Raw genomic sequence first — 15,871 nt, forward strand, 5'->3', positions numbered from 1 at the left:
AGAGTTCTGAAGGAGATAGCAGAGGGGGTTTACAAAGGCATTGGTGGTGGTCATTCAGGTAGGGTCAAAGAGGATTTTAGAATTACTAATGTAACACCTGGTGTTTAAGAAAGGAAGGAGGCAGAATACAGGAAATTATATGGCGGTTGGCCTGATTGCGGCCATTGTTAAGATTTTAGAGTAATTTTTTAAAGGGTAAGATTGCAGAGGACTTGGAAGTGTGATGTAAAATAGGGCTGAAACAGCACAGCTTCAATAGGAGATCATGCTTGACAAATGTGAAGAGGTAATGAGCAAGTTAGACAAAGGAGAACCAGAGGACATGATCTAATTGGATATCGAGAAGGTCTCTGAAAGGTGCCACACAGGAAGCTGCAAAATAAGGTAAGAGCACATGGTGTTAGGGGCAAGGTCCTGGTATAAATAGAGGATGGGGTGATTGGCAAAAAGCAGAGAGTGGACATCTTTTTCAAGGTGGCAACAGGTAACTAGTTGAGTTCCGCAGAAGTCAGTGTTGGGACACAACTATTCATGTTATACATTAACAATCTCGAAGAAGAAGAAATTGGGGGGCTTGTTGCTAAGATTTCAGGTGACACAGAGATTGGTAGAAGGACAGGTGGTGTTGAAGAAGGAGGGAATACTATAATGAACTTGGACAGGAAGTGACAGGAAGTGATGGAATAAAGTGTTGGAAAGTGGCCATTCGAGGTCCAGAGTACCTTATCAATTCTGCTCTATTTTTGTCAAAGCAAAATAGGTCAACAAGGAAATGGTCCCTGTACATGGGTACTGACTTAGTGGTTTCACCTAAAATGATGCTTTGTCTGACGTGGGGTGTCACTGTTATTCTGATAAAACCTGATATTATCTTGGGGCAGGGATTTATATATTAATGCACCTCCATTCTAACTGATTAAAGACTTAATAGCTATCTAGGTTCGTTGAATACATTTGCATAAGTTCTATGACGCTTTGATCTTTCACTATAACTTCTGTGTGTGATGTATTCTCTCTCAGTGGCTGCATGGGGAAGGAGAGGGAGAGGGAGAGGGAGAGGGGGCTCCCTATTGCAATCTCACCGTTCCACATTAACCTGGTGTGGCACTTGGTCCAGTCTAACACCTCCACAGCATATCCAGTAGAGGGCAGAGCTGAGGCAGAGCTTGTTGTAATCACACACCTGTCCAGGCGGGGGCAGCAGCGGGGCAACACTGTGATATGCGCCATCTTGTCGCTCGTGAGATTGTTGTTCACGCATGCGTGTGATCGGGGGAGCAGGACCGTGATGGCGCATGCCTGTGAGCAGGGGGAGAACGGTGATGGCGCATGCGTGTGAGCGGGAGGAGGACCGTGATGGCGCATGTATGTGAGCGAAGGGGAGGACCGTGATGGCGCATGCGTATGGGCGGTGGGGACCGTGATAGCGCATGCGTGTAAGCGAGGGGAGAGGACCGTGATAACGCATGCGTGTGAGCGAGGGGAGAGGACCGTGATAACGCATGCGTGTGAGCGAGGGGAGAGGACCGTGATAACGCATGCGTGTGAGCGAGGGGAGAGGACCGTGATAACGCATGCGTGTGAGCGAGGGGAGAGGACCGTGATAGCGCATGCGTGTGAGCGGGGGGGAAGAAGAGGACCGTGATAGCGCATGCGTATGAGTTGGGGGAAAGAAGAAGAGGACCGTGATAGCGCATGCGTGTGAGTTGGGGGGGGGGTGAAGGAGAGGACTGTGATGGCGGAAAGCGGGTGAGTGAGGAACGGGTTGGAGTGATTACAATCCGCCGCCATCCGCAGCTGGGACAGGCCACGTGTCCGGGCAGGTGGCGGCAACTGAAGATACAAAACCAGTTATTAGCATTAATCCGAAAATAAATAATGTTGAAGTCTCGGGCGGTTAGATTCCTGGATATTAGAGAACTGTCAGCGCTGAGGGAGCGCCGCACTGTCGGAGGGTCAGTGCTGAGGGAGTGGGCACTGTCGGAGGGTCAGTGCTGAGGGAGTGCCGCACTGTCGGAGGGTCAGTGCTGAGGGGGCGCCGCACTGTCGGAGGGTCAGCGCTGAGGGAGCGCCGCACTGTCGGAGGGTCAGCGCTGAGGGGGCGCCGCACTGTCGGAGGGTCAGCGCTGAGTGGCTGTTAGCCCGTGATCTCTGTTTGCTCTCCATTACTTTAAAGCAATTTAATGAGGCTTGACTGACAGTGAAAATCTCTGAATTCTATGTACGTGTTGATTATTCTCAAGTCTCTCTGTCTTTGCTCCTCTTTGATCTTTTTATGTCTTTCAGCTCGTTATGGCGCTGTCTTTCTGTGACTCAGACCAGACACTTTGGAAACCTGTCTCATAATATTCCACAGTTACTGTCCACCTCCTTAACCAAACTTTTCATCACACAATGTTACCTCCTTTGATTTGATTGGACTTAGTATTGTTGTGTGTACCTAAGTACAGTACAGCAGATTATAACATAGCAAAAGCATAGGGTTATTGAGCAGTCTAAAGAATACCAAGTTATATGCTGCAAAGAAAGTGTACAAAATATTAGATCAACATTAGAATTGAAATTTGAAGTCCATTCAGAAGTCTAATAAAGGGGAAGGACCTGTTGGTGTTTTGCTGGTCCTTTGGCTCAACATCGTCTATTTTCCCATTACATTACCTTTTAAGTGGCTTGCACTTCTTTAAATAATTAAACAGGCTGTTTTAGTGGAAATTATTGATAAGAGCAAGCATAGTTTTTGTTAGAGTATCAGTTCTGATGGTCACGCTGCTTTCTCTAAGAGAAAGTGAGGACTGCAGATGCAGGAATTCTTGATGAAGGGCTTATGCCCAAAAGGTCGACTCTCCTGGTCCTCGGATGCTGCCTGACCTGCTGTACTTTTCCAGCACCACACTACCAACACTGTTTTCTCTCCCATTATCTAATTGTCTATACATTCAACAACTCATCGCTTAGTGAGTTCCAGGCAGGGTGGAGGTCAAATAAAAGTTGGGAAGCTTACAATGTGTGCAGTGTTGGGGAAACTGAAACTACACAACCATTTGCAGAAAGAGAAACCGTATCCTAGATACCCTTGTGGATCCCAAAGTGTAAAGGACCAATGCAGCCCCTCAAACTTTGAGTGCATCCTTTGCGTTTTCTTTGTTTTGAATGTGCTTTAATCTGAAGTCTGCAGATTTGATAATAAACTTGCTGTGTGTAATATAAGCATGTTTATTTTGTCAGGGAGAGGAGGAAGCTTCCACTTGTTCCAGAGAACCTACTGAAGAGGAGGAAGGTTTACCAGGCGATTAAAGCCACCCAGGCCAAGCAAGCTTTGCAGCAAAAGAGAAAGGTCAGAATTGCTTTCAGGGCACAGCTCATCTTGCTTTACTTTGCCCACTCTCCCTGACTGGGTTGTTCTGTCTATCTCTCGCTCACATTCTGACACACAGAAACACACGCTTTCTCCTCTTCAAGTTGTATTTGGACACTTACACAGCTGGAAACAAGTCCTTTTGTCCCCAAGTTGTTTCTTATCTGACCCTGGAATGCTGCGCGTGATCCACCTGGACCAATCCTCCAGCCTAAGATATATGTTCCATAAATTTTATTTTCCTCTAATGTTAGATTTTCATGCAATTCTGTAATTTCAGATGAGAGGACTGTTCAGTGCATCATCTGGAATTCTCTCTTATTAAAGAAAATCTCTTCATTTTCCCATTGCTGTTCAGTTTCTGCTCTTACAGGACTCTAGATGTATTCACTCAACACACTTCATTTTCCAGAACTGAATCATGCAATGCGTCTTACCTCCTTTGACGAGAAACAGACTGATGTGAAATTGTTGTCCATCTTCCTGTCCAATACGATTTTCCCCAACAACTCTATTAAATACTTCAACATGATTTCCTTTTAACAAAACCATATTGGCTCTGCCTGATTATCTTAAACTTATCCAAGTGCCCTATTATAATGTGTTTAATCACAGCTTCTAACATTTTCCTATGACTGGATTACTGTGTGCAGTTGTGGTCATCACACTGTTGGAAGGACTGGAGTGCAGAGGAGATTAACCGTAGTGTTGCCTGGGATGGAAAGCCTCAGTTATGAGGAGAGACTGGATAGACTGAGTTGTTCTCCCTGAAGCAGAGGAGGCTGATGGGGGAGTCTGATTAAGCTATGCAAAACCATGAGAGGTATGGATAGACTAGATCGTGAGAATCTTTTCCCAATAGTATATTGTCAAAGATCACAGTAATCTGTAAACATTGGAGTGGCTAAGAACTATTTAAACTAAAAATTAACAACTTTATTTCTTAAAGTGTTACAAAGAATAATTAACTAGCCACTATTTACAATTCCTTCCTCTAACCTATCTTTTACCTTCCCTTCGATAATACTAGTCCGATTAAAACTCCCAATTAAGATTTAAAAAACAACATTTCTTATCTCAAAGCCAGACAGCTGTAGGTCCTTGTCTTTGGATCTTCCTGTGTGTTTTTTTTTCCTCGTTAGGAATTTCTGCATCAAGGGTTACTGATCGAAAAGCACTTGTAAGGGAGAGCTATTTTCAGGCAGTCTGTTTACATGTTGAGCCATGGCAGTTCTCCCCTCAATTGTTTAATTTTCCTTAGTCTTATACTTCAGAGCATCGAACTGTGTCACTGGCTTTGAAGATTGTCAATATACTTAATTCAATCTTGATGGGAGTTTGATATGTTTTGGGTATAGTTTAAACCGATTAGCCAAATTTGAATTTGTTGTCTCCAAGCAGTTTGACACAGTGTTTACATTGTTACCATTTCTGAGTACACTTGGTGCTGGTAATTCTTCTGATTTTTAACTCTTAAAGGTATACCCCTCTTAAAGGTATACCCACATCTTCATAACATAAGCCAGTACTCTGTCTTCACTTTGGAAAAGAAGGGTGTAGGTACAGAATTTGGGAAGATGTGCTGTGAGGTTCTTCTTGGTGACATTGACAGTGAGGAGATATCGGTGGTTTTGGCAGGCTTGAAAGTGGTCAGGTCCCGAGGTCGGGATCAGCTGTCAGGGGTGTAGAAGGAAATGACAGGGATTCTGATTCAAATTTTTAATTCCTCTTTGGCTACAGAGGGGGTGCCAGAAGACTCGAGGACAGCTAATGTAGTTCTACTTTTCAAGTAGGATGGTAGGGGATTACAGGTGGGGAAACGAATTCATTTTTGCAATAGTCTCTACTTGGTGAGGCAAAGCTGGACCAAAGATAGTCAGCAGTGTTTTGTCAGAGGGAGGCCATACCAAACACATTTGATTGTATTTTTTGAGGAGGGTGTTATAGTTGGTGTAGTTAATGTGGAGTTCATCCAAGCCTTTGGCCAGTCCCATTTGGGAGCCACATAAAGAAGGTAAAAGCATATGAGATCCAGGGAATGTCAAGATGAATGCATCGTTGGTTTATGGTAGGAGATGGAGTTTGGGGGTGGGGGAAAACATGAGTTTGGCCAAATGGTTAATTGAACAAAGAAGAACAAAAGAACAATACGACACAGGAACAGGCCCTTCGGCCCTTCAATTATGTGCCTACACATTCTCCCCTTCCATACCAAAACTGTCTTCACTTACAGGATCTGTCCACCTTGATTCCCTTCCTATCCATGTATTTGTTCAGGTGCTTCTTGAAGGCTGCTATTGTGTCTGGTTTTACCACCTCCTCTGGCAACATCTTCCAGAAACTTTCCCTTTGTGTGAAAAACTTGTCTCATAAATCTGTTTTAAACCTCTGCCATCCGCACCTTGAACCTGTATTCCTGAGTAATTGACCCCTCTAACTGGGAGAAAGCCTTCTACCGTTTCTTCCTCTTCCACCAATCCAACCAGTACCCTTCCACTGACACACTCATTCCATTGGCTGTTCTGCTCCTTATCCTCAACAGTTTCTCCTTTGAATCCTCCCACTTCCTGCAGACCACAGATGTGGCCGTGGGCCCCAGCTATGCCTGCTTCTTCATCAGCACCATTTCTTCCCCCCCCCCCCCCCCCCCCTTCCTCCGCTACATCAATGTCTGTGTAGGCTCCCACAAGGACGTTGAATAGTTCATCAACTTCACAAACACCTTCCACCCTGACCACAGCTTCACCTGGACTATCTCAGACACTTCCTTTCCTGGACCTCTCTATCTCTATCTCTATCTCCATCTCCATTTCTGGCGACTGATTCAACATGGACGTCTACTTCAATCCCACCGACTCCCATAGCTACCGGACTACAGCACCTCCCACCCTGCCTCCGGTAAAAAAGCTATCTCTTATTCCTAATTCCTCTGCCTCTGTCGCATCTGCTCCCAGGAGGACCATTTCCACTCGAGAACATCCCAAATGGCTTCCTACTTCAAGGACTGCAATTTCCCCTCCCATGTGGTCAACAGTGCCCTCCAGTGCATCTCCACTTCCCCCATCTCCACCATTAAGACCGTAAGACATAGGAGTGGAAGTAAGGTCATTTGGCCCATCGAGTCCACTCTGCCATTCAATCATGGCTGATGGGCATTTCAACTCCACTTACCAGCATTCTCCCCGTAGCCCTTAATTCATTGTGACATCAGTAATTTATCAATCTAGGCCTTGAAGCCATTTAGCGTCCTGGCCTCCTCTGCACCCCGCGGCAATTTAGAAACCTCATCCTTAATGATGGATTCTAGAATTTTACCAACAACCGAGGTTAGGCAAATTGGGCTATAATTTTCCATCTTTTGTCTTGATCCTTTCTTGAACAAGGGGATTACAACAGCAATCTTCCAGTCATCCAGGACTTTCCCTGACTCCAGATCTCAACCAACGCCTCTGCTATTTCCTCAGCCACCTCCCTCAGAATTCTAAGACGTAGCCCATCAAGGCCAGGAGATTTGTCAATTTTAAGACCTTTTAGCTCTTCTAGCACTATTTCTTTTGTAATGGCAACCATACTCAACTCAGCCCCCTGACTCCCTTTAATTGTTGGGATGTTACTCATGTCTTCCACTGTGAAGACCGACGCAAAGTACTTGTTAAGTTCGCCAGCCATTTCCTTATCTCACATCACTAGCCTTCCAGCATCAGTTTGAAGTTCAAAGTTTGTGAGAAGATTCGTAGCTCGGGTGCTCGTTGTTGTGGTTCTGTTCGCCGAGCTGGGAATTTGTGTTGCAGACGTTTCGTCCCCTGTCTAGGTGACATCTTCAGTGCTCGGGAGCCTCCTGTGAAGCGCTTCTGTGATCTTTCCTCCGGCATTTATAGTGATTTGTCTCTGCCGCTTCCGGTTGTCAGTTCCAGCTGTCCATTGCAGTGGTCGGTATGTTGGGTCCAGGTCGATGTGCTTATTGATTGAATCTGTGGATGAGTGCCATGCCTCTAGGAATTCCCTGGCTGTTCTGTTTGGCTTGTCCTATAATAGTAGTGTTGTCCCAGTCGAATTCATGTTGCTTGTCATCTGCGTGTGTGGCTACTAAGGATAGCTGGTCGTGTCGTTTCGTGGCTAGTTGGTGTTCATGGATGCGGGTCGTTAGCTGTCTTCCTGTTTGAAGTAGCCCAATGTCTATTTTTGCCTGTTGTTTGTTTCTTATGTATTGAAAGAAACTTTTACTATCGTTTCTAATATTACTGGCTAGCCTACCTTCATATTTGATCCTCTCCTTCCTTATTTCTCTCTTTGTTATCCTCGGTTTGTGTTTGTAGCCTTCCCAATCTTCTGATTTCCCACTGCTGTTGGCCACTTTATAGGATCTCTCTTTTTCTTTAATACATTTCCTGATTTTCTTTGTCAGTCATGGCTGTCTAATCTCCCCCCCCGCCCCGGATAATCTTTCTTTTCTTGGGGATGAACCTCTGTACAGTGTCCTCAATTATACCCACAAACTCCGGCCATTTTTGCTCTACTGTCTTCCCCGCTAGGCTCTGCTTCCAGTCTATTTTCGTCCGTTCCCCTCTCATGCCCTCATAATTACCTTTCTTTAAGTGGAACACCATTACATCCGATTTTGCCTTCTCTCTTTCAAACTGCAGACTGAACTCTACCATATTATGATCGCTACTTCCTAAGCGTTCCCTTACTTTTAGATTTTTTTATAAAGTCTGGTTCATTACATAGCACTAGGTCCAGAATAGCCTGCTCCCTTGTGGGCTCCATGACAAGCTGTTCCAAAAAGTCATCCTGTAAGCATTCCATGAATTCCTTTTCTTTGGATCCACTGGCTACTTTATTTACCCAGTCCACCTGCATATTGAAGTCCCCCATGCTCACCGTGACCTTGCCTTTCTGACATGCCTTCTCTATTTCCCGGTACATGTTGCGCCCCTGGTCCTGACCACTGTTAGGAGGTCTGTACATAACTCCCATTATGGCTTTTTTGCCTTTGTGGTTCCTCAATTCCACCCACACAGACTCCACATCATCCAACCCTATGTCATTCAGTGCCATAGATTTAATTTTGTTCTTAACTAACAAGACCACCCCACCCCCTCTGCCCACCTCCCTGTCTTTTCGATAAGTTGTAAATCCTTGGATGTTTAACTGCCAGTCCTGACCCCTCTGCAACCACGTCTCTGTGATGCCTACCACATCATCATCATTCACTATGATCTGTGCCGTTAGTTCATCTGCTTTGTTACGAATGCTACGAGCATTCAGGTAAAGAGCCTTAATTCTAACTTTCTTATCATTAGCGATATTGGAAGTCATAAGATGTCCTAAGTTAGCCTTCCTTTTTGCATTCCTAGTCTGCATCAAGCTTAAACCCACCTGCATACATGCTATCCTGCTGCTTATCTTTCCATTTAACTCCATACTCCCTGTCGTTTTCACTTTCCCTTCCTCCCAACTCAGAAGTTTAAAGTCCTACTGACCACCCTATTTATCCTCTTCGCTAGAACATTGGAACCTGATCGGCTCAGGTGGAGACCGTCCCAATGGTACAGATCCCCCCCGTTCCAAAACTGATGCCAATGCCCCGTGAAGTGGAATTCCTCTTTCTCACACTAATCCCTTAGCCACGTGTTTACTTCCCTAATTTTCTTATCCCTATGCCAATTGGCATGTGGCTCGGGCAGTAATCCGGAGATTATGACCCTTGAGGACCTGTGCTTCAATTTCCTTCCTATTGCTTGATAGTCTCCAAACAGGTCCTCCACCCTAGTCTTGCCGATGTGGTCCACGTTGGGACTAACAACAACAACTGGATCCTCCCCCTCCCGCTCCAATATCCTTTCAAGCCGGTCGGAGATGTCCCGCACCCTGGCACCGGGCAGGCAACACACCATGCGAGAGTCCCGACCCGGTTTGCGTAGGATACTATCTGTCCCCCTAATTATAGAATCCCCTGTAACAACTACTTGTCTTTTTGCTCCCCCCTCATGGCCTTCTGCACCATGGTGCCGTGGTCAGCTGGCTCATCCTGTCCAGAGCCCTTTTCCTCATCTGTACAGGGAGCAAGAATCTCATTCCTGTTGGACAAGGTCAAGGGCTGAGGCTCCTGAACTCAGGTTCCCCCTACCTGCCTCTGAGCCGGAGTTCTTCCAGCAACCAACACTTGCTGCAGATGTGGTCACTGCCGTTCACAATGGAAACAGCCATCTCCCACATCATACAGCTACAGCACATCACCTCCCCAGCTATTTCTGCTCAATTAATTACTTTATTACTTTGTATAAATTTCAGTTAAAATACTTTGATACCTCTCTGCTATAGTCTTTTTCTAAAAAAGAATTAATACATAAACCATAAAAAGTTAATTTTAACCAGTCCCTGTCACTTCCTCCGCTGCTCCCGCTCCTTCTGTGAAAGAGAAAAGCACCACTGCCCGCTACCGGTAAGTAATTTTAATAAAAACTGCCTTAACTTATCTGCGATCTTCTGAGTTTGTCCTACCTCTGCTGCTGCTCGCAATTAAAATGCTTGTCAAAGACTCCTGAGTTAAAGCCTCACTCTTCACTCCACGGGAACCTCCTTGGACCCTCTTTTTGGGAAAGTCTGTGGACTTTTAATTTAGGGTAGAGGAGGAGGGTGGGAGGGAGGCCCTACTTTGTAGGATCTGGGGTCTAGAACACACCCACTCAAATAACAATCACTTACCTTCCTGACTGGCTTTGTGCTCCAACATCGCTTCCGCCCAGCTCCCACCGCTCTCTGCTGCAAAAGGCAGAAGCCCACCCCTCCAATCACAACAAGGGCAGAACTCCCCCAGTCCTTACATTCCACCCCACCAACCTCCAGATACAATGCATCATCCTCCGCCATTTCCGACACCTACAATCAGACCCCATCACCAGAGAGATATTTCCCTCCCCACCCATATCTGCAGAGACCATTCCCTCCAAGGCTCCCTCATTATGTACACACACACACACACACACACACACACACACCCCCAATCTTATCTCAGATCCAACCCTCCAACTCAGCACTGTCCTACCTGTCCATCTTCCTTCCCACCTAGGTTGGTGTGGAGCGAATATCACCATCTCACCCCGCCTTCATCTACCCACGGCATTGCCAACTACCCCGCCCCCCCCCCCCCCCCCCCCACATTTTTCCCACATTGGTCCCAACCCCCACATTCCTGATGAAGAGCTTATGCTGGAAACATTCACTCTCCTGTTCCTCAGATGCTGGATTAGAATGGTGCTGGAAAAGCACAACAGTTCAGACCGGCTGTGCTTTTCCAGCACCACACTTTTTGACCACGCCATTCACAATCTTATAAACTTCTATCAGGTTACCCCTCAACCTCCTGTGTTCCAGTGGAAACTAACCCAATCCATCCAAACTTTCTTCATAGCTAAAATTCCCCTATTACAGGCAACAAGCTGATAAACCTTTTCTGTACCTTCTCCCAAGCATCCACATCCTTCGGCTAGTATGGTGACCAGATCTGTGTGCAATATTCCAAATGTGGCCTAACTAAAGTTCTGAAAAGCTGCAGCAGAACCAGTCTACTCTTATACTCAATGTCCCTTCTAATGAAGGCAGGTGTGCCATAGGCCTTTTTTACTGCCTTATCTACCTGTGCTGCCACCTTTAGTGATCTGTGCACCTGCATACCCAGATCCCTCTGAATATCAATACTCCTAAGTCATTCTTCTGTCATTCACTGTATAATTTCCACCTCTTCCCAAGGTTTGAGAAGATTTTTAGCTCAGGTTGAGATTCTGGATGTAAGTTTGCTCAATGAACTGGAAGGTTCATTTTCAGACATTTCATTACCATACGAGGTAACATCATCAGTGAGTTTCTGGTGAAGTGCTGGTGTTATGTCCCGCTTTCTATTTATGTATTTAGGTTTCCTTGGGCTGGTGTGTCATTTCTTGTGTTGGTAATGTCATTTCTTTTTCTCAGAAGGTGGGAGATGGGGTTCAAATCAATGTGTTTGTTGATAAGAGTTTCAGTTGGAATGCCATGCTTCTGGGAACTCTCATGCGTGTCTCTGTTTGGCTTGTCCTAGGATGGATGTGTTGTCCCAGTCGAAGTGGTGTCCTTCCTTACCTGTATGTAAGGATACTAGTGGGGGTGGGTCATGTCTTTTTGTGGCTAGTTGATGTTCATGTATCCTGGTGGTTAGTTTCCTGCCTGTTTGTCCAATGTACTGTTTGTTACAGTCCTTGCTCGGTATTTTGTAGATTACATTAGTTTTGCTTGTTGTTTGTATGGGGTCTTTTAAGTCCATTAGCTGTTGTTTAGTGTGTTGTTCGGTTTGTAGGCTACCGTGATGCCAAGAAGTCTGATTTAGTCTGGCAATCATTTCCGAAATATCTTTGATGTAGTTGCTAGGGTTCCTGGGCACATTTTGTCTCCTTGTTTGGGTTTGTTACTGAGAAATCGGCAGACTATATTCATTGGGTACCCGTTCTTTTTGAATTTGCTATATAGGTATTTCCTGTATTGTTATATTTCCTAAATTTCCACCTGTACTTGACCTTCCAAAATGCATCACCTCACTTTTTTGTCTGGATTAAATTTCAACTGCCACTTTTCTGCCTAATCTCCCACTAAGTTATATCCAACTGTATCCTCTGACAATCCTCTTCACTATCCAAAACTCTACAATACTAAGGAAGAAAGTTTTAGGTTACCAGAAAGAAATAAACTGGTTGGTTAGATGGGCAGATCAGTGGCAGATGGAATTTAACCCTGATAAATGTGAAGTAGTGCACTTTAGAAGAAGTAACAAGACAAGGAAGTACTCCATGAATAGCAAGACGCTGGGAAGCTTGGAGGAATAATGGAATCTTGGGGTACTTGTCCATATATCCCTTGTCAGCAGAACAGATCAATTATGATGATTAAGATTGCGTACAGGATGCTTGCCTTTATCAGTCCTAGCATTGATTGTAAGAGCAGGAAGGTCATATTGGAGCTGTACAGAACTTTGGTTAGGCCACAGTTGGACTAGTGAGTACATTTTTGGTTAGCCCACTATGGAAACGATGTGATTGCACTGAACAGGGTAAACTGGAGATTCACCAAGCTGTTGCCTGGGTTGAGGATTTTAGCTCTGAAAGGAAGCTGGGTGGAATTGGGTTGTTTTCATTGCAGAGAAAGCTGAGGGGGGCCAATTATGGTATATCAGATTGAGGTGCATGGATCAGACACAGCTGTTCCCTTGTTTAAAGGGTCAGTAATGAGAAGCTTAATTTTAAGATGAAGGGCAAAAGGTTTAGAGGGATTTGAGGAAAGAATATTTTCACTGACTTTGGGGATCTAGGGTGCACTGCCTGGGAGAGCAGTTGAGACAGGAAATCTCACAGCCTTTAAAATGTACAAGTGTTTGAAATGTCATAAAATTCAATTGTCAGCAAGTAGACAGAGTAAATTGAACTATGGTGGGGGCGGGGGTGGGGTTGAAGTCAGGAGTGGAGGAGGAGGAGGAGGAGGAGAAGAAGAAGAAGAGAGGCGAGCAGATAAGTAGAGCCCACTGAAAGATCTGAAAAGGATGAGTAAACAAGGAAAAAATGGATAACAGGCCAGGATAGAGGAAAAGCTGAATGAATATGACATAATAAGAGGAACAATCACCAAGAGATTGAGGAATGAATTTGTAGGCAGATTATGGAAAACAAATGGCAAGTCAAAGAGGTTGACTTGAACTTTCCCAACATTGTCTAGGACCCTCTTAGAGCAAGAGGCTGAGACAGGACAGAAATTAAGTGCATCCAAGAGGGTTTCTTGAAACAGTATGTGGACAGTCCAAGTAGAGGAAAGGCCATACTGGACTTTGTACTGGCTAATGAGCCTGGCCAGGTGACTGACCTTTTAGTGGGAGAGCATTTTGGAAAAATGATCACAACTCCTTAAGTTTTAAGATAGCTATAAATAAGAATAAGTTAGTACCTTGTGCAAGGTACTAAATTAGTGGAGGGCAGATTACACAGGAGCTAGGGAATGTTAATTGGGAGGAGCTGTTCTCAGGCAAGTCCACATTTGGCATGTGGGACCTGTTTCAAGACCTGCCCATCAGAGTCCAGGACCGACATCTTCCAGTAAGGAAGAAGGGCAAGACAAGGTAATGAACCCTTGGATAATGAGGTTATGAATTTAGTCAAAAGGAAAAAAGTGTTTGTAAAGTTAGCATGCTCCACACTAATCTCAGTATCCTCTATGTCCTTCTCCTGAGTGAGTACTAGTGCAAATACTCATTTAGGATCTCACGTCAGTGTGTATTGGTGGCCAGCCTATTCCCAGAAATGAAAACAGATGTCAAAGAGAGGAAAAGAGGAGTCCAAGATGGGGGCAGGGTGGAAATTGGAAGCGAAATAGATAAAATTTTTCCAATTTCAAACAAGAGGGAAGCAGCACTAAGCATGTATCGGAGAAAGAATTGTGGAACCAAATTAATCTGGAACAAGGAATGTTCCACGTACCCCTCAAATAGATAGGTATAACCCGGGCCGATATGGGTAGCCAGGGTCACAATTATCTCTGCTGCCTTGCTCCAGCAAGCAATTCCATATCTAATAATTTGCCAATACAATCAGCTTGACATTTGTTAGATCTTGTGAAGCTGTCAGGAGTACCTATTCCAACTGTTCAATGATTTTGTTTGATACTAATACCAGTTTATTTTAGTTTGAAAACCCGGTGTCTGTCCTGTTATTCTTTACCAATTAATCTTAGTCTGAGTACAATCTCACATCTTCATTCGAAAATCCTGCTGTAAGCCCAATACTTTGGAGGGACACAATTGAGAACCACCTGTATAATGAAGTTTAATATGCCAGAAGCCTCAAAATATGAAAATACTCATTAAACCATTGTAATAATCAATTTGTCTATCTGACTGCTATTCAGGACATCAGGTTTTGTCATTAACAGGAGAAAAACAATTTATTTTAAGCATTTTGATAAATGGCAAACAAAATAGATCACTAATTGCTGCTATGCAACTTAAACCATAACCCTTTAAAACATCAAACAGAACTTTCATCTGTGGAAAAAAAGACAAAAACAGATGGTTTAACACAAATATTATGTGTTTTTAAAAAAGACAAGGAAAAGCAATTTCTGTAGATCATGAGACCAGACGTCAACGGTGAGCTATGTCATTTCTGTCAGTTGATTTTTAAGTAATGGTGACACAGTGTTGTCTACAGAGTGATGGTCAATCTTTGATTCAGTAACTGGACTAGGGCTTGTCTGGTATTAGAATTCTTTCTTGTCAGGGTGTTCAAGTTCTGTCTTTTACACTTTGAGAAAAATGATGAGAGGTGATTCCTGATTGCAGTATATTGGATGTCTCTGGGTACATTATACTCAGGTTTGTACTGTGCTACAGCTGGATCAATCTGAAGTCTGACATTAGCTTTGGTGCCAGTCTGACTCTCTGCCTCTGAAAAACAGCTAAAGCGTACACGTCATCTCACCTGATCTTCAAGTTTCGAAAACTTTCCTTGTACTTGTAGTTATATGACCTTGTTCAATTTTCATTTTCCAACTCGAAAGAAAGCGATGTGGTACGTTACACATTGAATTTAAATTGAAGTTCAAGGTTTGATATTTAATATTTTCTTCTTAAGTCGATCACTGAATTGGCTGCTGTTTGCACATTGTGACCAACTTAAATGAGTTATACCTTTTCATTTCAGCTTCAGAAGGGGAAGCAGATTCAGTTTAAGAGAATAGAGAATTTTCTCAGAGACTCCAGGCAAAAGTACCGTGATGAAGTGCGTTTTGCTCGAATGGCAAAGAAGCCGAGTGAGGCCAAAATGCCGCCTGAACAGAAGTTGGGTTTTGCAGTGAGGCTCAGACCGTGAGTAACTTACAGGGATAAGAAATTTCTACCATTTATTTGCTAACTTTCTGACATTACTATCTTGGTAATCACTAATATGCAACGTAAATGTAAATATTATAAAACTATGTTCCAACCAACCGGATAGTTCAAGGTACCTATCAGATCAGCCACAATCTTGCTGACTGGCCTACTTTTCTCCTACGCCTTATGATCTTGTGCGTCTTGTTTTAAAGAAAAAGGCCATAACTGTGCTAGCTGTCACTAAGACTGACTTCACAGTTATAATTGTAAGAGCAGGAGGGAGGGAACCTGTGATTGTAGTTCAAGAAGCAGCTATTCTGGATGGTCAGTTAAATGCTTTAATCTAGATTTCTCTAAAAACCAGTCTCAAATCATTTTCCTGATAGATTTATTCACTTACCAATCAATCCAGTGTCTGAGCAGTTGTTTTTTAAATGATCCTGACACTAATGTCACATTGTGACACTCCTCTGTGGCAAATGGGACTGAAGTAGGGACACTACTACTGTTGCACCACAAGACTTAGCAGTCTCTTTTAAACTTTCTATTGGTGCATTGAGGAATTAACAAATGAATACTTCATTAACTTTTAAAAATTAGCCTTTAAGGAAGTACTGCAACCAAATTTAAAT

The 15,871-nt window shown here is 44.0% G+C and overlaps 1 protein-coding gene across 2 annotated transcripts in view; it reads left to right on the forward strand.

The window, feature by feature from the left end:
* Positions 1–1,680: 1,680 nt before the first annotated feature.
* The window catches only part of rpl7l1 (ribosomal protein L7-like 1), a 34,149-nt gene continuing 19,958 nt past the window's right edge, over positions 1,681–15,871 (forward strand). For both annotated transcript variants that reach the window (XM_060830710.1, XM_060830711.1), the window contains exons 1-3: positions 1,681–1,749; positions 3,226–3,334; positions 15,070–15,233. In XM_060830710.1, coding sequence (XP_060686693.1) covers positions 1,736–1,749; positions 3,226–3,334; positions 15,070–15,233 — 287 coding nt within the window. In that variant the 5' untranslated portion in view covers positions 1,681–1,735. The remainder of the gene's footprint in view (positions 1,750–3,225; positions 3,335–15,069; positions 15,234–15,871) is intronic.

The sequence above is a fragment of the Hemiscyllium ocellatum genome, chromosome 10, assembly GCF_020745735.1.
Source record: "Hemiscyllium ocellatum isolate sHemOce1 chromosome 10, sHemOce1.pat.X.cur, whole genome shotgun sequence".
Lineage (NCBI taxonomy): Eukaryota > Metazoa > Chordata > Chondrichthyes > Orectolobiformes > Hemiscylliidae > Hemiscyllium > Hemiscyllium ocellatum.